General features: G+C 34.9%; 2 protein-coding genes across 20 annotated transcripts in view; one reads left to right on the top strand and one right to left on the bottom strand.

Moving 5' to 3' along the window:
* The window catches only part of NEXN (nexilin F-actin binding protein), a 52,894-nt gene extending 32,231 nt beyond the window's left edge, over positions 1 to 20,663 (top strand). For 5 of the 8 annotated variants that reach the window (XM_029947289.1, XM_029947281.1, XM_029947286.1 and 2 more), the window contains 9 exons: positions 2,269 to 2,310; positions 3,430 to 3,627; positions 3,718 to 3,894; positions 6,417 to 6,605; positions 10,249 to 10,446; positions 13,461 to 13,682; positions 18,676 to 18,861; positions 19,327 to 19,687; positions 19,782 to 20,663. In XM_029947289.1, coding sequence (XP_029803149.1) covers positions 2,269 to 2,310; positions 3,430 to 3,627; positions 3,718 to 3,894; positions 6,417 to 6,605; positions 10,249 to 10,446; positions 13,461 to 13,682; positions 18,676 to 18,861; positions 19,327 to 19,687; positions 19,782 to 19,795 — 1,587 coding nt within the window. In that variant the 3' untranslated portion in view covers positions 19,796 to 20,663. Of the gene's footprint in view, positions 1 to 2,268; positions 2,311 to 3,429; positions 3,628 to 3,717; positions 3,895 to 6,416; positions 6,606 to 10,248; positions 10,447 to 13,460; positions 13,683 to 18,675; positions 18,862 to 19,326; positions 19,757 to 19,781 lie in introns of those variants that run through there. The other 3 variants (XM_029947290.1, XM_029947287.1, XM_029947288.1) reach the window with 2 other exon arrangements.
* FUBP1 (far upstream element binding protein 1) overlaps positions 17,671 to 23,449 on the bottom strand; it is a 37,219-nt gene continuing 31,440 nt past the window's right edge. For 3 of the 12 annotated variants that reach the window (XM_029947271.1, XM_029947269.1, XM_029947277.1), the window contains 2 exons: positions 23,152 to 23,198; positions 17,673 to 18,697 (listed from right to left, as the gene is read on the bottom strand). In XM_029947271.1, coding sequence (XP_029803131.1) covers positions 18,616 to 18,697; positions 23,152 to 23,198 — 129 coding nt within the window. In that variant the 3' untranslated portion in view covers positions 17,673 to 18,615. Of the gene's footprint in view, positions 18,698 to 20,691; positions 20,917 to 22,114; positions 22,252 to 23,151; positions 23,199 to 23,449 lie in introns of those variants that run through there. The other 9 variants (XM_029947266.1, XM_029947268.1, XM_029947272.1 and 6 more) reach the window with 6 other exon arrangements.

The raw sequence follows: 23,449 nt of genomic DNA, 5'->3' as shown, positions 1-23,449 counted from the left end.
CTCACTCTCCCTCATGCTCTCTCTCTCTCTCTCTCTCAAAATAAATAAATTTAAAAATAAGAAAAAGAGGAGAAAAGGAAGGAGCTTTGAGAAGGAGGAAAAGGAGTCTCCTTTTCATAATTAAAGAAATAGTTGGGAAGCAGCTCTTCAATGGGAGCTTCTGAGAGCCAACACTATAATGGAACTGAGTATCTCAGTTCTCTGTGAATGTACTGACGCCATGACCACTTAGACAAATTCATCTTTTCCTTTGTTGAAACCGAGTGGGGGAAAAATCCTGTCTTCTGTTAAAGTTTTGGTAATGGCTTAAAATGAGCAAAGAAAGCATACAACAACAAAACAAAGCCACTCCAAATGTAATTTATTATCTTACCCTAAGCTAATAAAAATCTGAGAAGGTTCTAGCTGTAAGTAAAAGAAATTTGGGGTTAAGAAATTTAGAATTTGGGGCACCTAGGGTGGCTCAGTCAGTTAAGCGTCTGACTCTTGATTTTGGCTCAGGTCATGATCTCATGGTTTGTGGGTTCCAGCCCCACATTGGACTCTGTGCTGATTGTGCGGAGCCTGCTTGGGATTCCGTCTCTCCTTCTCTCAAAATAAATAAGCTTAAAAAAATTAGAATTTACCTTCCCTGTACTCTCAATGTCTGGGTTCTTACCATATATTTTAGAACTTTTTATTGAGAGACAAATGTGATTTATGAAGGAATTCTTAGCCTTCTTTTGAAGGGAAATAATTTTCTTTAAGTTTATTTATTTATTTGTAAGTAATCTCTACACCCAATATGAGGCTTGAACTCATGTCCCTGAGGTCAAGAGTCGCATGCTCTTCCAACAGAGCCAGCCAGGCACCCCTGAAGGGAAATAATTTTGTAATTATTTTATTATATATGAAAATTTTTCTTAGCCAGGCACTTGAGTGGCTCAGGCAGTTGAGCTTCCGACTGCAGCTCAGGTCATGATCTTATGGTTTGTGGGTTTAAGCCCTGCATCAGACTCTGTGCTGACAGCTAAGAGCCTGGAGCCTGCTTCGGATTCTGTGTCTCCCTCCCTCTCTGCCCCTCCTCAGCTTGCGCTCTATCAAAAATAAACATTAAAAACAATTTATTAATAAAATAAAAAATTTTTATCTTAGCTAATATTTTTAAAAAACAGGGTTCTTTCATCATTCAGTAAAACCGTCACCATTTACATAGTAAGTCAGTGTAATAGATAATTCTGCAAAACAAATTATTCCAAATAAAACTTAACAAATTAAAATATATAATAGATGTATTTTTAATTTATTTTCTATTTAGAAAACTTAAAACTATATTTTATTTAGAATTTATTTTTTAAGAAATTTGGTATCGTAATAAAGTGTATTAATTCTCCTGTGACAGAGAATGTAGAAAGAGGAAATTGAATGATGAATAGGGACTTGGCCAAAATTCTCTTAGACTGCATAAGGAACAAACTATTTCCAGACTTTCACTGATGTTAAAAATCATGTTAAAATAATGAAATCTGAATGTTTACTTTTTAACTTCTCTCATTTCCTATTTCTTATATTTCCTTTTCCTGATATCTCACCTGTGATATAGTTCTCATTTCTCAATCTGTTACATACATTAGCCTGCTCCTCAGGCTAACCTGAGGTGTTTCTCATGAGTAATGCCAGAATTGAGACCCCTTCTATTAATTGAGGGACTTTCCTTCCTAGATGTGTTCAAATATAAACAATAATATCTACCAGAATTCTTCTCCCTTCTAAACTAGCCATGCGAAAGCTGGTGCACTGCACTGTATTATTGTGTCAGTTATATTTTGCCATATATTTATATTGTAAAATATAGTCATAAGTATTTGATTCCAATGATAGGTTTTACTTTAGTTGGGGCAGAGACATAGAATGAGGAAATGCTTCTGTATCTCAGTTTAAATTGCTAATTTAACTAATAACTGCGGCTTGTAAGCTTACAGACAGGTCATAACAGTTTGGTCCATTATTCAAATTCCAAAATTACAAAGGTAGGCTTTATCTTAATTTTTCTTAATATACTATTCCCTACATATTGATTTTGATGTCAAAATATAAAAATGAGTATAAGGTTTATCTCCACTTAAAAGGACATAATAGGGCTCATTTGCAGCAACATAAAAATATTTCGAAATTATGAATTTGAAAATTTACCATAAGTCACAACTAAATTAATTTTCAACTTGTATGTTTAAAAGCAAAAAGCAGAAATTCAATGTAATGTAATGATATGAAATTCTCATTCAATAGATTGAGGACATAAACAATACGGGAACTGAATCAGCATCAGAGGTAAATGGACATTTCCTTTAATGAAACATTCACCTAAAATTATCTGATTCACCAATATTCCTTGAATTAAAAACTTAAAAGCGTATATTTTTTATTTCTATAGCACAACAAGAAAAGGACAAACATACTTTGCAAAGCAAGATCATACTTCTGCACTTTCTCAAACATTATAGCTCAGTGTCTTGAAAGTATGTTTTTGCTTTCCTGGTTAGTCTCACAGCTCTCGGTTTGAGATACTCTGCCAAGACTTTGTGTTTCTTGAACTGTTAATAATAGTTGAGACTGTTTAAAGGTGACATTTTCAAAAAGCAGGGTTTTTTTTCCCTCATTTGTCTTCTTTCCTCAGAGTTCCTGATAGTTTGTTTTTATCATCACATACTAGTAGAAAGCATAGTAAATAGCACCATGAAGGAATGTTCCACAACCACAGAAATTTTAGTTAATCTCTTTTTATCTAACAAAAAGTTAAATATCAATTTGATGGTGTGCCCAAAACTACAGCCACATAAAGAGCAAGCAATTTTATTATAGCAGCATGTGTTCCATATTATAACTCACTTTATTTTTGAAAAAAGTTTAGCCTATAAGTGTTTTATAAATAACTTGAACATACTGTTTGTTTTTCCTCACTAAATATTAATTTTATTAAGTATTTTAAAAGTTGTATGGAGAAAAGGAAAGAATTTCTGTGTGTGTTTAAGCCAAATCTATCCACCATCAAATTGATGTAGAGTTTACTCACATACACATTAATTACCTTTTGTGGAACTAGTGCATGAACAGCTAAATTCAGATAATGTCATGCAGCTTTATCCAAACAGCTGTATTAACACCACCTTCTAGGAAAGAAGATGCTCCTTGAACCTTCTCATCAATGGATTTCAAAGATTCAATGTTAATGAATTCAGAGAAAGAGCCATTGAATAGAAATCTGTAAAAAAAAAAAAAAAGGCATATATGTAGAAGTGTGTATATAGTGTATATATATATTTTTGTTGTTCTTCTTCTTCATAACATTGACGTCCTTATAATAAAATTCACCAATAATGGAGGCAAAGTCATGTGAAACTTAAATTTTGGTTAGGAAGAAATATGCTAATTATCTATTTTATAAATTAGGAAGGAGATGATTCACTACTTGTAACAGTGGTACCTGTCAAATCACACAAAACTTCTGGAAAGATAAGAAAGAATTTTGAAGATCTAGAAAAAGAACGAGAAGAAAAAGAAAGGGTCAAGTATGAAGAAGATAAAAGAATAAGATACGAAGAACAAAGGCGATCTCTCAAGGAAGCAAAATGTCTTTCATTGGTCATGGTAATTTTTTTTTTTAAGGAACAAAGCAAAGCAGTTAAGTTGGTTAGCACCATTTCCTTTTATAATTATGCGTTTTCACAATGTTTTTAGGATGATGAACTAGAATGTGAGGCAAGAAAAGAATCAGTTTCTCCTGGAAAATTGAAACTAACTTTTGAAGAATTGGAAAGACAAAGACAAGAAAACCAAAGGAGACAAGCTGAAGAGGATGCACGACAACGTTTAGAAGAAGAGAAGCGTGCTTTTGAAGAAGCAAGGCGGCAAATGGTAAAACATATATGTAACAGACAGACACACACAAATATTTTTAAAGATTTTATTTTTAAGTAATATCTACTTGAACCCACACCCATGAGATCAAGAGTCGCATGCTCCATGAATAGACCCAGTCAGGTACCCCTATAACATATATTTTTACATATAATGACATTATATATAATGTATGATATATGAATTATATATAATATACAATAGTTATATATTTATATTATATATAAGTGATATATAGTTACATTATATATTTATATATTATATTTATATATTACAAGTTATGTGTAGATATATTATACATTAATTTATATATGTATTATATTTATATATTATATTTATATATTACATATATTTATATATAACCACTATATATAAAGTAGTTAATATTAGGGACGGAAGCTGGCTTTAGCTAAAATTCATTCCTACAAATTCAAGGAGATTATATTAAAGGGTCTGATTTTGAAACTGTACACATTTCATATATAAAATGCATCTGTATTTTCTAGTTTCCATTTTGGGGCATTTTACCTAATATGCTTTACATTTTTATTTTTATAAATTATTGGAAATATGTAAAATAATTACTCAGTGAACCTGGTTTCTCTTTACCTATTCAGCGTGCAATGTATTTGATGACAGGGTACAGCACATGCACACTTTCAAGTATAAACATAAAGGTACAGTTTTAAGTCCAGTTTTTCAAATACTTGGATGTATCAAACTTGATTTACTATGGAATATGCAGCTTGCCATATGAAGTAGGTAGATTTATATGTGCATGTAATGTATGTAGATGTATATACTGTTTATAGGAGCATGGATTCTGAAGCCACAGTGCTGAGATTCACAGATCTACCATTTATTAAGTGTGTAAGCAGCGACAAGTTATTTAACCTCTCTCTGTCTTAGTTTCCTTATTTGTAAAACGGTAAAAGAATAATTGTGGCTACTTCTTAAATAGTTAAGTGAGTTAATACAGAAAGCAGTTAAAGTAGGATCTGGCATATAAGTGCTGTAAAATGTTAAACTATTATTATACTGATAGCTATATTTATCAATAAAAAATAAAATTGAAATAAAACACTGGTTTCAAATCTCATTATAAAATTTTTAAAAAGAGGCACCTGAGTGACTCAGTCAGTTAAGCGTCTGACTTTGGCCCATGTCATGATCCTGTGGTTCATGAGTTCAAGCCCCTCACTGGGCTCTCTGCTGTCAGCACAGACTCTGCTTTGGATCCTGTGTCTCCTTCTCGCTCTTCCCCTCCCCCACCTGGCACACATTCTCTCTCTCAAAGAAAAACATTTTAAAAAAGGCGGGGAGGCCTCCTGGGTGGCTCAGTCAGTTTAGTGTCCAACTCTTGGTTTTGGCTCAGGTCATGATCCAATGGTTTGTGGGTTCGAGCCCTGCCTTGGGCTCTGAGCTGACAGTGCAGTGCTGGCTTTGGATTCTCTATCTCCCTTTCTCTCTGCACCCTGACTGCTTGCTCGCTCGCTCTCTCTCTCTCTCTCTCTCTCTCTGTCTCTCTTCCAAAATAAATAAACTAAAAAAACACAGTATATGCTTAAAATTTTTCTGATTTTAATGGAATATCTAAAATATTTTTACATTTCAGAATTTTTTTTTAAGTGTTTGAGAGAGAGAACATGCAAGTGGGGTGAGGAGCAGAGAGAGGAGTGAGAGAATCCTAAGCAGGCTCAATGCTATCAGCACAAGCCTGATGCAGGGCTTTATCTCACGAAGTGTGAGATCATGAGTTGAGCCAAAATCAAGGGTCAGACCTTAAATAACTGAGCCACCAGTTGCCCCTAAAGTTTCAGAATTTCTTAATCAGCTTTCATTAATGATATTCTAAGGACTCTAAAAGTTAAATGTCCTAGACATTTGAAATTATTATTACTTTTGAGTAATTATGATTGCATAATATCTACACATTTTAGCTATTGGGGTTGGTCAATTTAGTGGAAAGAAATAGAAATACCATAAATCATAAACTTCAATAAATAGTATTAAACTAGAATTCTAATTATAAAATCATAAATTTGAATTTCATAAAAGAATAATCTTATATGATTAGTATAAGGGAAAGTACTATAGTTCATAATAAAAAATACATGAGAAGTACAAAATGAGAACTTTATTTTACTACAAAAGAGACTCTGAATAGGTACCTTGAACTTCAGTAAGTATACACACACACATTTTATGTTTGTCCTGGGAGAGTTAATGTTTAATAGAACTTTTAAATGACCCCTTAAATTTTTTTCAAACACTTCATTTATCTAATTAAAATTTGACTTTCTTGGGAACTTTAACTTGAGTACATCTTTATCTGAAATTTCCCCAAATTTGAAAATTTCATCCTATAAGACAATTATAAAGGAAGGGAGGTTTTGGTCAAATATATTAAGGGCAAGGAAACATTCATGTGTGAGGTGGCTGATTCTGTCCCTTTTGAGGTCATTCATTCCTGTCTTTGATGAATCTCAGTTCTTGGTAACGAGTTGTTTCTTGGTTAGGTAAATGAAGAGGAGGAAAATCAAGAAACAGAAAAAATCTTAAAAGGGTACCGCCCTGGTAAACTCAAACTCAGCTTTGAAGAAATAGAAAGACAAAGGAGAGAAGATGAAAAAAGGAAAGCAGAAGAAGAAGCCAGAAAGAGAATAGAGGAAGAAAAGAAGGCATTTGCTGAAGCAAGGAGAAGCATGGTGAGACAGAATGTAATTGAGAGAATGCCATTAGCATTCAGCTTTTTAAGAATATGTTAAGAGAGAGAGGGTGTCTAGTTGCCTCTACTAGCACATGCAACTCTTGATCTCAGGGTTGTGAGTTCAAGCCCCATATCGGGTGTAGAGATTACTTAAAAGATTAAAAATTTTAATTTTAAAAAGAGTATGTTAAGAGAAATAATTAAACTTTGGAGAATGCACTTTTATTTCAGCAAAGTTTCAGAGGTAGGGATAACAATTAAGTTTTTAAAATCTCCTGTGGTATAACACCAGTCCGTTAAAGGTGTTTGCTTCAATGTAATGTTGAGAAGGTTCTGGTTAAGTTGCTTTTCCTGGCATAGATGACTGAATATTGTCTTTCTTCTCTGGGAAGGCATGTTTTCCAGAAGTATCTAAGCAGGGAGTTCCTACTCTCACTCTTTATTCTCTCCATTCTTCTTTCCTTTCCCACATTTCCTCTTTCCCTCCCTCCTTCCTTCCTTTCCTTTTTTTTTTTTTTGTTTCACTTTCCATTCCATCCAGTATATATTAAATGACCAAAGCCATTTAATCACAATTATTTAACTCCCCAAAATACTCCCCCATCATTTCTGGATATTGCCACCAAATTTAATTCTGTCACAGTGTTTACACTCCTTATACAATTTTAATGTTTGTAAAATGTACGGTTATCTGACAAACTTTATTTTCAAGCAAGCAGACATGAATGCTGCATCCCCTTCCTGAGACATTTTATTTTATTTTTAAGTAGTCTCCACACCCAGCGTGGGACTGGCACTCACAACCCCAAGATCAAGAGTCACACCACCGACTGAGCCCAGCAGTTGCCCCAAAACATTTTTTTAAGTAGGCTCTACACCCAATATGAGGCTTGATTGAACTCACAACCCTGAAATCAAGAGTTACAGGCTCTACTGATTGAGTCAGCCAGGCGTCCCCTTCTTGAAACATTTTAATTGGCTTCAGTGATATAATGACCTGGTTTTCTTACTATGTCTGAGGGAGCTTCAGGCACATATATCCACATTTTTATTTGGCTTCACCACCAATCCAGATGCTCAAATCAGAAAGTTGGGAGCCTTAAACACTTCTACCTTCTCATTCATGCCTCATATCCAATCATTCACTAAGTTTTATTCATTCTACCTTCTAAATCACTCTAAAAAATCTATAAGTTTTTACCTCATTTCTACTACAATTGTTATCCTTTCCTCGGGTCACCTGTCTCTCCTCACAGGTCACAGTTATCACTAGCCTCAAACCAACCCCTATTTAACTTGTTTTCTTGCCTATAATCCATTCTTTCCTGTAAAGGCAAAAGTGATCTTTCTCTTTTCAAGTAAATTTTATTGTGTTACTATTTTGCCAAAAAATTTTCCATTTCTGGGGTGCCTGGGTGGCTCAGTTGGTAGCGTATCTGACTCTTTATCTTAGGGTTGTGAGTTCAAGCCCCACACTGTATGTGGAGCCTACTTAAAAAGAAAAAGAAAGGGGTGCCTGGGTGGCTCATTTGGTTAAGTGTCTGACTTTGGCTCAGGTCATGATCTCATGGTCCATGAGCCCTGTGTCAGGGTCTGTGCTGACAGCTCAGAGCCTGGAGCCTCTTCATCTGCCCCTCTCCCACTCAAATTCTGTTTCTCTCTCAAAAAATAAATATTAAAAAATTTTTTTTCTACTTTGCTTAAGCAAAAATCTAAATTAAAAAAATTTTAATTTTAAAACAAATTTATAATATTGCTCTGATGTATTTTTCCAGCTTCATTTCTTGATTCTTCCTGAATCTGCAAACTTTCAGACATACTAAATTTTTCCCAATTTCTTCAAAATACTGTGCTCTCATCCATCTCTAGACCTTCATAAATTCTGAATGAAACATGTCCCTCTTTCCCTTCCCTATGCCCTAATTCCTTTTCATACATTCCGTTTCCCCTGGGAAGCCCTTCCTGAGAACACAAGTTCTAAAGACATGTTCCTTCTATACATCTTATGGCATTTAGTACCCCCCTGGCATAGCAGTACTAAAGCTGTCTTGGTGCTTACAGCTGCCTTTCCCGTTCATGAGGTGAGACTGTTCATCTGGCATGTGGTACAATGCCTTCTAGTATAACAAATTTCCTATAAATGTTTGTGGAATATATTAAAACTTAAAAAACTTATTTAATTTTTTATTTGTTAAGTAAACTACCACTACATGGGACTTGAACTGACAACCCTATGATCAAGAGTTTCATGCTGTACTGACTGAGACAGTCAGTTGTCCCTTAAAACTGTCTTGTGGGTATTACTAGGTAATCCTTGATTCACAAATGATTTCTACACAGAAGCCCTATAAACATTGTGAAGGCACTTAATGTTTGAAGAATAAGCAGGTTCAGAAGTAATAGACAAGAAGTAGTAAAGGTCAAGTAAATATCAGGAGTTCTAATCCCAGGGGCAGATCTTTAGGTTGAAACTGCCATGATTCACTAGTGGGAAAAGTGCAGGGAAAGAAAACTGCATTAAACCAAAATTCTAGTTTCCTAGAGATATTTCTGTATCAGGAAAGGAAAAACAAACTATTTCCTTCATTTATGTTGTTTTCTTATCCAGGGCCATATTTAAATTTTATATTATAGCTCAGTTAATTCATATATTAATACACATTTTTGGCAATATTTTCGATTCCAGAGTTTTTATCTTCAATTTAGGGATTGCCTTGATTACAAGGAATGCTAACATAGTAATAAAACTGCTATTGGGGGCTTACCATTGGGTGTCAGGTATACTGCTAAGTGTTTCTAAACTTTGATTCTCATGACAACTATATGAAAAGTCATCACAGATGGGGAAACTCACAGAGGCTGGGTAATCTGCCCAAGGTCACAAATAAATGGCAGTTAGACATGTAATTCATGAAACTACAAAAAGATAGTCTAAATCATTCTTTATAGTTTTATTAGGCTTTTGAAGTTTTGACTCCCACATTTGCCACTTAATATTTGTGTTGACTTTGGACAAGTTACTTTTCAGTGCCTCAGTTTCCTCATCTATAAAATGGAGGATATTAATAATACCTACTTCATAGGATTTCAGGATTAAATAAGTCAATATATGTAAAGTGCTTAGAATTTTACATGGCAGCTCTAAGTATTATTAGCCTGACCGTAAATAAGTCAGTACAATAAAATTACAGCATTAAGAGTGATTTTTTTTACCTGATTATGAAGGAATCCTGATGAGTTACCTAATTCAGACAAAACCATGATTTAACTGTGAAATGCTCCATTTTAAACACCAAAATGATAATTCATTTTAATTCAATTAAAAAGTGTTCAGTATTATAAAATCTTAACATCTAATTCAAATTACTCATAATACAAAGTCAAAGGATTTGTTTTCATTGGGATGGAGAACAAATGGTCACCATTTTCTCTGTAGCCACAAAAACCCTTTAGTCTTAAATTTTCTAGTGATTTTTTTTACCTTGTTGTTTTATACTTTTGAAGAGATAGATTTAGAGTCTTCAGAGTTTTAGTTCAATTGTGAAGCCTTCCTACTCAAGTAATTAGTTTCTATAAAAAACAGTTCCCCTTTTTAGTATGTGTAATTTTGGCAAGAGTAATAAGAGACTTATTTTAAATAGGTGGTAGATGATGACTACCCGGAGATGTATAAAACAATTTCTCAAGAATCTCTTACACCTGGAAAACTGGAAATTAATTTTGAAGAATTATTAAAACAAAAAATGGAAGAAGAAAAACGACGAACAGAGGAGGAGAGGAAGCATAAGTTAGAGATGGAAAAACAGGAATTTGAACAACTGAGACAAGAAATGGGAGAGGTGAGATTTTAAGAAGTATCCACTTTTATCTTCTAAATGTTTATTAATGTAAATATTTTACATGTAGTATCTTACAATGACTTGGAGTGTTGTTATTCACATTAAGAACACTCACCATACTAGGAGGTCCTCGGTACAAGTTTCAGCACAGTTTTGTGCACTTCTAGCCTGATAGATCTCTGCTCCTTGCTTACCAGTTTAAATAACTTAAGCAGGGCACCTGGGTGGCTCAGTCAGTTAAGCATCCAGCTTCAGCTCCTATCATGATCTCGCAGTTTGTGGGTTTGGTTCTTGGGTTTGAGACCAATGTTGGGATCCTCTGTCCCCCACTGCCTCTGCCCCTCCCCTGCTTGTGCTCTCTCAAAAGTGGATAAACACTAAAAAACAAAAACAAATATGATTGAGGTGATTACCTGTATACCTCACAATTGTGTGGTCACAATATGATTGAGAATTGTTTCCTACACTGTTTGGTATACCCATTAGTGCTTATTTTCCTTGAAACAAACAGAACTAAACTGGTCAAAATTGCAAGAGTACCATGGATACTAGAAACATCAATGTGGCAAGTTTTTGAATCATTTCATTTTACTAAATTAGAAGATAGGTCAGATGCTTAACTGACTGAGTCACTCAGGCACCCCCAGAAGTTGCCTTCTGTGTTATGGGTTGGGACAATGGGCCTGTGGGGAGATTTACTTCCTTGCCCTAGCTGATCTAGAGACTATGAATACTATATTAACATATAGGTAATTATTAGTATCATGAATATGATGTAGGAAAATATTCCAAGGTCAGGCCTTAAAATTTTTATACACACACACACGTTTGCTCTCGCTCTCTCTCTCTCTCTCTCTCTCTCTCTCTATATATATATATTTATATATATGTTTGTGTATGTGTTATATATATATGTTTAATGTTTATTTTTGACAGAGACAGAGGATGAGCAGGGAGGGGCAGAAAGAGAGGGAGACACAGAATCTGAAGCAGGGTTCAGGCTCTGACCTGTCAGCATAGAGCCCAATGTGGGGCTTGAATCCCAAACCACAAGATCATGACCTGAGCTGAAGTCAGACACTTAACCAACTGAGCCACCCAGGAACCCCTAGCCTTAAAATTTTTTAAATGTAGTAACATTTATTTTATAAAGGAAGCTAAAAGTGAATTGTCTAGAAAACCTTGTAAATTATATTTTAGTACACAGAGATGGACTCTAATTAACATATGGCTACTAGTATGTAACTGTCAGACATTCTGGTGCTACTGAGTGACTTACCCTAGTACGTCTGGGAGTTTCCAAGCAAGTAGCAGAATGATTCCAAGATCATCTACCCTGTAGCTAATTAGTTTAGTCATTAATTTTGACCAGAATGATTTGGGAACCATGGTGATATGAGGTACATCACTAATTTGTTAGTTTCTGATATTTTAGGAGTTGTTTGGACCCACAGAGACCAAAATGTGGAGGGTAATATAAAGTAATAAATTTCCTCTTGTATCCCTTTGGTTGAACCAAGAAATTAAGCCTCATGTCACATCATCCACTGTGACCTCATCCTTCCCCTCCTTCATTTTCCTTCTCTACTACCCCTGCTCCACACCTAGGACCCTAGTCTTCCCCAGGAAAAGTATATCAGAAATAACAGCAATTTTTTTTAACCACTTCATATAGTGATATTAGGGTTTAGTGTAAGAAGCATACAAAGAACTAGAAATAAATTGTGAAAAGCCAAGGGAAACTTGTATTTAAGATAAGATGCTCTAAAGAATTAGAGCCCAATTTAGGTTTGACTCCTTTTCTTTTATGGCATAATATAAAATAGGAGAATAAAAGTGGTATGTATCAAACTGTAGGGATTTGGCCAGACTGTATAGTAGAAAGGCTTCATTCAGTTAACTTGAGTATTGAATGGTATTTAACTTTATTAGACTATCATCAAAACAAAGACAGGAGCAACTTTAGGATACTCTGGCTCTATTCAGAGATGAAGATATCATGTGCAGTGGGTTGAGTGACCAGGCAAAAGGCCACAGAGTATCAAAGTCAGAACTAGAACTTAGGTCTTACCTCCAGTCATGTTCTATTAATTATAGTTCTTCATCTTCCCCTAAGCAAACATTTTCCTGTAATTCCTAGTAAAAGATAATCCTGATATGCATATTTTAGTTATAATAGAAGTTTTAATGGAATGTTAAATGATGTTTTGAGCCACAATGAAATTTTTTTTTTTTTTTTGAGAGGAAAGGGACAAGTGATCAAGGGGCACAGAGAGAAAGAGAAGCAGGGTTCACTGAAGCAAGGCTCCTGTTTTTACCCAAAGAAGGGCTCGTGCTCACCTGATGTGGGACTTGAACTAATGAACCATGAGATCATGACTGGAGCTGAAGTCAGATGCTTAATGACTGAGCCACCCAGATGCCCATAATGAATATTTTAAATGTTCTCTAGAGCCTTAAATTTTAAGCATTACTTTTATAAACGTTTATTTTGAGAGAGAGAAAATGAGAATGAATATCCCATGCATGCGTTGTGCTGTCAGTGCAGAGCTTGACAAGGGGCTTGAACTCACAAACTGATCATGACCTGACCCAAAATGGAGTCTGATGTGCTTAACCAAATGAGCCATCAAGATGCCCATATAACATTGCTTTTAATCAGCAAACTTAGGCATTGGGTTCTGGGAAGAGGTTATTTAAACTTTATTTTTGGCTTCAAATAAGAAATGAATACTTTTGGGGGGTGCCTGGGTGCCTCAGTTGGTTGAGAATTTGACAGAATTTTGCCTCCAGTTATGATCTCACGGTTCATGAGTTTGAACCCTGTGTTAGCACAGAGCCTGCTTGGGATTCTGTCTCTCCCTCTCTTTCTGCCCCTTCCCTGCTCATGCATGCACTCTCTCAAAACAAACAAACAAACATTAAAAATAGAGAAATGAACACTTTTAGGATGGTTTATTGTACAAACTAATTTTTCTGGTATTTAATACATAAGAATCTTAATATTTTTGAAGGAAGAGGAAGAACATGAAACCTTTGAACTGAGTAAGGAATATGAAGAATTAATCAAATTGAAAAGAAGTGGCTCTATTCAAGCTAAAAATTTAAAAAGCAAGTTTGAAAAAATTGGACAACTGTCTGAAAAAGAAATACAGAAAAAGATAGAAGAAGAACGAGCAAAAAGGAGAGCAATTGACCTTGAAATTAAAGAGCGAGAAGCAGAAAACTTTCATGAGGTATAGTATTTTGTATTTAAGTTATAATACAGTAATGATGAACATAACAAATATAACACAGACTTTGAAATAAGTTTTGGTGCTGACAATTAACCATAGATGTATACAGTATTATCTGGGAACTAAGTAGCAAAAGCATATTAAGATCCTAAAAGACTTTGAAAGATTTCCTCACACTAGCATTGTTTCAAAATGGCTTTTATCAGAATTAAAGCCTATAGTGAACATCAGATAGGTCACTTCAGAAATAACAAATATTTATTGGCACAAGTTTTAGTTTGACTCAGTAGAACCAGTGTACATATGGCTTAAAATAAATTCCAGAAATTACATTTGCTTTCATATTTAAAGATGAGACAAATAAAGCTTAATGGTCTGCTTAAAGTTAAGCCAACAATTCAGTGGCAGAGCCTAAATTAGAATTCAGATGACATGAATTCGAGGTACCTCTGAATGTTAAAAAAGAGGCAATTACTGGATAACCTGTTATGTTCCTTCCAGTTTGAGATCTAGTTCCATGATTGAGTAGTGCTTTAAGTAAGGATCTGGAATTTTTTTTTTCTGCCAGAATTGCCATTTTATAACACTTAACAGCATTTAATTTATGTTCTTCTAACAATAAATTTCCATCAAATATTCAATAAGGTGGTGTGGGAAGTTGGGAGGGCCTTCAGGGGAGACTGTGAATTAAAACAATGAAATTATGTGCAAATTCCTTCGACTGTAAGCTATTCATTATTATTAAAGCAAGCAGAGTATAAGAACAGCAAAAGTAATGATGAAGATGCAAACACAGGCAAGATGGTCATGGAAAGTCTTAGATGTCATGTTAAGGAACTTTGCTTTATTGTTCATTGAAGGAATTTTAAAAATATGGAGACATCAAATAGGCATCTTCATACCTAGATGACACTGAAGCTAAAGATGGTTTTAGATTCATGCATTAAAAAAATTATTTGAATGCCTATTATGTTTCAGGGACTGTTCTGGATACTGGGAGTACACTGGTGAATAAATCTGCAAGTCCTTGCTCATGTAGTGTCTAGAATCTAACAGGTAGGGAGGATGGAAAACAATTATATAGTAGTAAAATAAAAGCTATGGAAATTAACAAAGTAGAATACTATTTCTTGTAGTGTGGTCAGTGAAGGCCTGATGAAGATTTTGAACTAGGGATCAAATAGACAAAATAGAACATCATATATTCATCAATGAAGTTGGTATGCATTTGAACTCTGTGTGACGTACACAAAATCTTGTTGTCACTGCTAAAAGCAAATGCTATTGCTAAGATCTTCTATGCTGGGCCTTGTAGTCATTCTTGGGTTCATATAAGTGAACCCTAAGTTCAGCCTAAGGAGATGTCTGAAAATAATTATAACTTAAGTGCTAAAATAGGAGTTATATATTTAATGTCATAGGGTCAAATAGGATGGACTCAGTATTCCTATGAGAGAAGTTTAAAAGGGCTGAGAAAATGGCATTTAAAGCTAAGTGTGAAGGTTAAGGACAGCCTTTACACAAGGGTTGCGAAAATGCATCTTGGAAATGGAAAATTCGTTCAGTGGCATGGTTCATAGAATAATAAAGTTGTAAAAGTAGTAGCTAATTGATACTGGGTCTTTTTAACCTTGCAGGGACTATGCTTTGAGAACAATGTTAGTGATCATTTTAGGTCAGAATAATAAGAGGTTTCTGTTTTTAAAGAAATCCAGTACCATGGAGAAGAGGAAGAAAGGAATAGGGCATGAAGTTGGGATTCAGGGAGAAAAAATGGGCCCAACTTTTAACCAAACTGGGTAGCAGGCTGTTTATGGGTAGGTGGTTGCTGAGAAGCCCAACATTATAAGATTACCAGGGAAACTAACTAGATGATACTGTAGGGAATTTGGTCTGGAGATGGTAGGGTGAATAGTTTTGGACACGTGAAGTTTGTATATTTGGATAAGATAAAGGGAGTCTGAAACCCAGGTACTGAGTTCAGGCAAGAGGCTGGAATTATATAGATTGTGACTATTATGAATAGTATTTAAACATATCAGGGTTAATAGTTGGAAGGTGAACACCAACATTTAATGACTGGATGGTCACAAGATCAGTTTTTACAGAAACCTATCACAGAAGGTAAAGTTCAGTCAGCATGTGCTTGCACCCCTGGTGTTAAAGGTAGTGAAACCTCAGAGCAGTCTTACCTAGTCCTACAAAATATTTAGGAAGATTAAAAGTGAGCTAGGGGACTGTTTTATTGCCATTACTGGCTCTTCTGTATGAAAGCACGTGAGATTAGGACATGTCTGATTTCCTGGAAACCCTGAGGACATCCTGATTGTGAAGGATGCTGACATCCTTCCTATCTTCTCTCTAGATTTAAGGGTCAGAGATATCCTTTAAAAACATTAGCATAGTTTTGCCATTGTGTGCAACCAACTTCTAGCGTAGGACTCCCTGCACCCCTATCTGATTATTATCTGGTTTCCTCCCTTTAAAATGTGTGCTTAGGGAACCTGAATGGCTCAGTCGACTTTGGCTCAGGTCATGACCTTGCAGTTAATGAGTTCAAGCCCTGCAACAGGTTGTGCTGACAGCTCAGAACCTGGAGCCTGCTTTAGATACTGTCTCCCTCTTTGTCCCTGCCCTGCTTATGCTTGCTCTTTCTCTCAAAAATAAACATTACAGGGGTGCCTGGGTGGCTCAGTCAGTTAAGTTGTTAAAACTTTGGCTCAGGTCATGATCTCTGTTTGTGGGTCTGAGCCCTGCATCAGGGTCTGTGCTGACAGCTCAGCACCTGGAGCCTGCTTCAGATTCTGTGTAACCACCCATGCTGCTCCTCCCCCGCTTGCACTCTTTCTCTCAAAAATGAATAAACACCATAAAATTTTTAATTAAAAATGAAAAATGTCCATGTTCAACATGCCTTGTTTGTATTCCAGACATCATTCAAGGTAACCTCATCCATATAACCTCCCCTAATCAAAGAATTCCAGTTCCTTGTAGCCCTTAATCTGTACCACTCACTTATTAAGTGTTTTATAGTGTTTGACTTTTTAGTTTTCCAAGAAGGCATACTCCAAAACGATTTGTCCCTTTTATCTCAAGTTCACTGATTGTGCTTCCTTTAATATTGATGTGGTAGGTATCAATACCCTAAGAACAAAGGCCATTCCATTTTATACGACTCTGGGTAGATTCATTTCCCAGAAACATTTTTAGCCTGGCTTTCAAGGAGTTAGGAAAAAGCAACACTTGTACTTAATAACTGAAAGACTGGTCATAAATTTTCTCCCAATTTATTTTCTAAAGACAGGTTTGAAGTAGCCAAATGAGTAACAGTTACAAATTTGCACAAACCTTTTATTCTAAAATCCAGAAAGTAAGTTGAGATTCAGTAATTGTACCTGCTGAAATACTGTATCCTGAAGATTTGGCAAGCAAAGAATATTAACTGTATCATGTAAACAGAAGTCCTTTTTAAACTGCAGAAAAGCCTGTTGAGATAAAATTGCAGCAAGCAAACCAATGTTTAACATGGGTCTTTTAGCCTTTTTAGTAATAAAAAACCACAGCAACATCATTCATTAGCAATTAACTGTAGTCCTGCACTGTTTATTAATTGGCATAGGTTTATCACTTCAGACTGAAACACTGGCATTAATGGCATGAGTAATGGAATTTACCCATTAGCTATTTGGTTGTGTCTGATGTTCTAGGGCTTTCCAACATTAAAATCTGATTTGAGGGGGCACCTGGGTGGCTCAGTCCGTTAAGTGTCTGTCTTTACCTCAGGTCATGATCTCCCAGTTTGTGAGTTTGAGCCCTGCATTGGGCTCTGTGCTGACAGCTAGCTCAGAGCCTGGAGCCTGCTTCAGATTCTGGGTCTCCCTCTCTCTGACCCTCCCCTGCTTGCATGGTCTCGGTCTCTCAAAAAGAAATAAACCCTAAAAAAAAAAAAAAAAAACCTTAAAAAAAATCCGATTCCAGAAATCAAGAAAAACTATCCCAACTCCTTCTACATTCATTGGAACTGAGGTACAGTACCTCAAACTGATGCAAAACATCCATGCAAAGGTTTTTTCTTACATAGGCAATTATTTTAAAGCTTGTTTCAAAATTTCCTAACGTTAGCTGGGTGTGGTGCCCTGAAGCAATTTTTTCATGGTACTGTAATTTCCAGGCATAAAAATCTAGGTGGTTTAGAAACCAAGAATCTACAGCTAAAGTATTTTAGATACTACCAACTGTGCCTACAATTCAACTGTACTAAAACTGCCCTCAAAGGCCACCAGTGACCCCATCATCACCAAACTGTTTTATAGACTCACACTATTTAACAATTGAAACTCTGCCCTTAAATTATTTCCATAGCTTCCAACTCTCACCCTGAATAGACGACTAACCGTATACTTCAACTCTACAATTTCCCCACGTTCCAGCCAATGCCTCTTTTAGCAGTTGTCTTCCATTTATTCTACCTGTGAACACTCTTGTCTGCCATTTGGCCATCAATAAATTTTGTTGGATGGAATTCATCTCAAAGACATTAGCTAAGGGTGAGGAAGAAAATCACAAAGTGGGAAATAAAGAAATTACATTTTCTGTTATATAGTAGGGTGAACAGTGACGGACAATCTTGTGACAAGGAAGTATTTTAACAGTTGTTACAATGTATGACATCACCCGCTTCCTGTTTTCAGTACTATCAGCTAGCACAAAGAGTTGGTTGAGCAAATAATACACTGGGACTCCAGTATTGTAGAACCTTTATACTAGGAGCAAAGGGTTCTAATTGTCAAGAGAATGTTTCACAAATAAAACTTTGATTTTTTTCTAAATTAAGGCATAGTGAAAATCTACATGTCTTCAGTATAGCACAAATATGTAAAGCAAACATGGTGATTATTTTGTGTCCATAAATGACATCTTCAGAAGTATTGCTTTAGTTCTTGTTGGTTTCTAGGAAACAGGCAATTACTATTCTTGGCTCACTTTCATAAAGGAAGAAGATGTTGATGTCAAGCCTGCAAAAAAAAGTGAGGCTCCATTTACTCATAAAGTGAATATGAAAGCTAGATTTGAACAAATGGCTAAGGCAAGAGAAGAAGAAGAACAAAGAAGAATTGAAGAACAAAAGTTACTACGCATGCAGTTTGAACAAAAGGAAATTGATGCAGCACTGCAAAAGGTACCGGGGCCTACATATACTTTATTTTTCAAAGATGCTCTTAAATTTTTATGAGGGATTAGCAAAAGAAAATTTTGAGAGGATGCAAGTGAGCGAGGGGCTGAGAGAGAGAATCCCACCAGGTGAGGTGGGGGGAAGGGGAAGAAAGAGAAAAGGAGGGAGGAGCAGGGCTCACCCAAAAGTGAGGCTCATACTCACCCGATGTGGGACTAAAATACATGAACTCTGAGATCATGATCTGAGCCAAAGTCAGATGCTTAATGACTGAGCCACCCGGGTGGCCTAAAATAATTTTTAATGGCTCTCAAGCCAGTGGAATGTTTTATAAAGTACATAAATGCAGTAAGCACATTTGCATGTTCTTTGGGAAGAAAAAACACTTTTACCCATAAAATTCTATTGCTAAACCACTGTCCTAGAAATGCTGCTATAAATGCCAACCTGAATGGACTTATTTTAATATAGAAAAGAGAAGAGGAGGAGGAGGAAGAAGGTGGTAGCATCATGAACGGTTCCACTATTGAAGATGAGGAGCAAACGAGATCAGGAGCTCCGTGGTTCAAGAAGCCTCTAAAAAACACATCGGTTGTAGACAGTGAGCCAGTTAGATTTACTGTTAAAGTAACAGGAGAACCAAAACCGGAAATTACATGGTGGTTTGAAGGAGAAATACTGCAAGATGGAGAAGACTACCAATATATTGAAAGAGGAGAAACTTACTGCCTTTATTTACCAGAAACTTTCCCAGAAGATGAAGGAGAATATATGTGTAAAGCGGTCAACAACAAAGGCTCTGCAGCTAGTACCTGTATTCTTACAATTGAAAGTAAGAATTAATCACTTTTAATTAATCTAGAACTTTCATTGTATTTAAAAATTTTTTTCCTTTAAAAAATCACTTTTCTTCTTCTCTTTTTTAGCTGATGACTACTAGCTCCCCTTCCCTCTCCCTGGAACTTTCTCTTTCTCTCTTCCCCCCTCCGAATTTCTTACTACATCCATGTTTTCTGTGGCGGGGTCAAAAATGGAAACCGGAAGTGCCACTATATTGACTTTTTATTCCTTTTCCTAACAGTCTACAAAACACAAACTCATCTAAAGAATACCTTCTTCCTTTCCAAATCATCACCAGATTCGTCGCCATTATGCAGAAGTTAATATGTATTTAATGGAGTAGAGTGGAAAAGTTATTCAATTATTCTAAGTTTCTAGCAATTATGTTTTAAAGATCACAAAACACATTTTGCATGAGAAAAATGACATTTGAGCTATTTACACCTAAAATTAATGAAGACTTCATGAATTTGGAACTTATCAAGTTTTTAATAGTCATTGTTTTTCTTGTAGTTTTAAAGTCTTTCTGAAGTAGAGAGGGAAAAGGGGGAGCATGGAGAGCAACAAAAAAGTTAAGACTTTTCAGGAGAAAATGTAATGGAAACCACTTCCTAACTAGAATTCTGAGTGTTGAGACTATGAACATGTACTATTCAAATGTGTGTTATATTCAAGCTTGTAAGGCAAATTTATGTTGTGACCTCGACTGAACAAATTATATTTTAATAAGAAACTTTGTATCAGTAGTTCATGTAGGAGAAAACACTTTGAACATAACTGAAGATTTCAAGGTCTAACAGGGAAAAAAGGCACAACCTTCAATTTTAAAATCTGGTCTAAAGTTTGTAAATAATTACCATATTCTACTACCAAGTTGTTTTATATTTTAGTTTTCTGCAAGACAGTTTTATTTTACAATGTAAACCCATAATAAAATAACTTGTGTATTAAAAATAAAGTCTTTCAATATTTTAGAAAAGAAACAACACTCCCTTATAATATTCATCAATGTACATTTATTTCTTTTATTGAGGAAACCATAATCAATACAAAATTACATCAATCATGGGCCCTTTTACATACAATGTCATTAAAGCAAACTCTAAACCACAGTTTGTAAAGTATTCAATTTACCTCAAGTCCAAGCTGCATCTCCCTAAGACACTGTTCCCATCACAGTAGCCATTTTAAGCCAATCTTCTTTTTACACACGGGTAGTTTCTGTAGAGAACACTTTTCTCAGGACGAAAATGCATCGAGCATGCATAAGAAAAAATATATATATATATATGCGCAAATACATTTAAGAGTTTCTATAGGCCTACCACTGAAGAAAATAAAACCTTGGGATTTATTTGCTTCTCTTTTAAAGCACCAATTTAAATCCCTCAGAAGCTTATACTGTGGCAAGATAACTCAAGTGACTAAACAAAAAATAAAGGTTATTTTCAGAGGCAAAATTATCTTTAAGTAGGTACTGTTAAAATACATTTTAAAACGAGGCAGAATTTTCAGCAAATAAAAAGACATCCTCATTGATTAATAATTTCTACATCCTTACTCTAGACATCCTTACTCTCCACAACAGATGTTTGTAGGTAGAACTGGTTCTCCTGGCAGAGTACTCAAATAAATGTTATCACTTCTGCATATATTCCTATTTCCCTCTGCTACTCCTACCCAAACCCACCCTTTTGAATTAACTACCAAGGTACTGTCTAAGGAAATATTTTACAATGTTTATAAACTAGCATTAAATCATTTTAGTATTAAAACCATTTTTGTTAATTAAAAATAAAAGTATACTTTTCATTTCTAAAACAAACATCAAACCCATTAGAATTCTAAGTATCACCACACTAAAATAGTATCTTAAACAAATGCATTGTCAAGTTTTTAAGTGCTAAATAAAATAAATCAGTTCAATTTCAATCTAAACATTGTTTCTACCACTCCTAACATCCATTGCATTCAAGTCAACTGGCTCACCTTTTCTGCTTTCCATTTATTTCAAGGTTAAGATTAGCGCCATTTAAAAAATGCAGTATCAGTGAAGGCTTATGGTAATGAATTAAAACTCTTGAGATATAAACAATGCCCCAATATCTATTAGCATTCATCTATATTTTATAAAAATGCAAACTACAGCTAACCAAAAGTTGAAAGGCTCCTTAAGGTTCAAAGATCTCCTTTATATTATCAGTCTTAACAAACCTATCATTGACTATCAAAACAATACATACACACACGTAAATGTGGTGCAGTAACTACACAACTTACAAAATTTAACAGTTCATGGAACATTTAAGATCAAGCACTTTAAAATGAAAAGTGATCAAAAGCAGGTACATTACACCCTATACCGTATTATGTATGGGAATACATTTCATATTTCTCAATTATGATTTGCCAATTTTACCTTCTACATTGAGCCCTTCTATGGTCCATGCTCATCGGCTCACCAATGGCATACACTCAAAGGAATCCTCTTTATGGGTAACTATCTCAGGACCTGATTTTATGAGCTATGCTTTGGTGCTTGCAGCATCTTCAGCACTGTGTGTGAAAATGAAGGCAGTATTTTTGAATATTTTTCTTTGTTGTAGAGATAAGCAGGAGTTTTAAAAGGATCAGCACATTTTAGAAACTGAATAAACAAAACTGATAGGATGCTGCCTTAAAACATTCATCTTAACTCAAAATATGTACCAGTTAAAATCATCTATAAGAACACAAAACATTTTAAACTGGCAAAACGTAAAATGCAGCATCAATTATTATAGTAGTATAAATCAGAAAAATATTGGTTGCTATACAGATTATGAAAGGTTATTTGCTATACAGTTAACATTTCACTGATGCACATGCCTTATCAAAACATACTGCCAGTATTCCTTATATTTTCCTTTTTCAGTGTATATAAAAGTTACGAAAACTGAATTATTTAAAAAAAAGTCATAATAAAACTCTGACCCATCATGTCCTTACTGAATTGTTATACTTCAAGAAAAAAATAGACTCCATAGCTTTGGAGGGCAAAGAAAATATCCTGTCAATCATAAAAAGATTGTGAAGGCTGTTGAAGTTTCTAACCAAGTGATTTCCTAAATCTTGAAAACTATGTAATTGCCCTTTTTTAATTTTAACAATTCTTCCATAGTTGGGAAAAGATTACAAAAAGTTTGGATGTAGTTCAATTACAGCAGCAATCTACTTATTTCTTTTTTCTTGTTTTAATATAAAAAAAAAAAATTAAAATAAAAAACATTACCCAGAAATGTAAACAGTTGTTTGAACAACTTACAGACTTTCCACTGAAATGGTAGCATAAATAACAAAATACATTTTGGGGAAGCAGTAGCAGATTGCTTTTGAATACACAACCACAAAAACCTCACAGGGACAACATTAATGTACTGAAATATTTATTTATATATGTCCTTAGGTTGTGCTTACCTGTTGCTTTTTGCAGCAGAACCTAAGGTGGAAGGTCTGGGAAGGCACTGTGAAGTATAAATAATTGCACTGTTTGCAATTAATAAAGATTTTAAACCTTAAATGAATCAAAATCAACAGCCTCCAATTTGTGAGTTATGATATTGAATCCTACTGAACTATTTCTTCAGTTTAATTAATAAATGCACCACTTTCCTAAAAGGTCATCTATAAAACAGTATCATGCAAAATACTGAAATTGTTCATGTCAATTACCCTACTCTTAATGGTAACACATAACTAACTCCTTAACTATTAA

Source organism: Suricata suricatta, chromosome 8 (assembly GCF_006229205.1).
Source record: "Suricata suricatta isolate VVHF042 chromosome 8, meerkat_22Aug2017_6uvM2_HiC, whole genome shotgun sequence".
NCBI classification, from domain to species: Eukaryota; Metazoa; Chordata; class Mammalia; order Carnivora; family Herpestidae; genus Suricata; species Suricata suricatta.
This window is presented reverse-complemented; position numbering and strand designations above follow the sequence as displayed.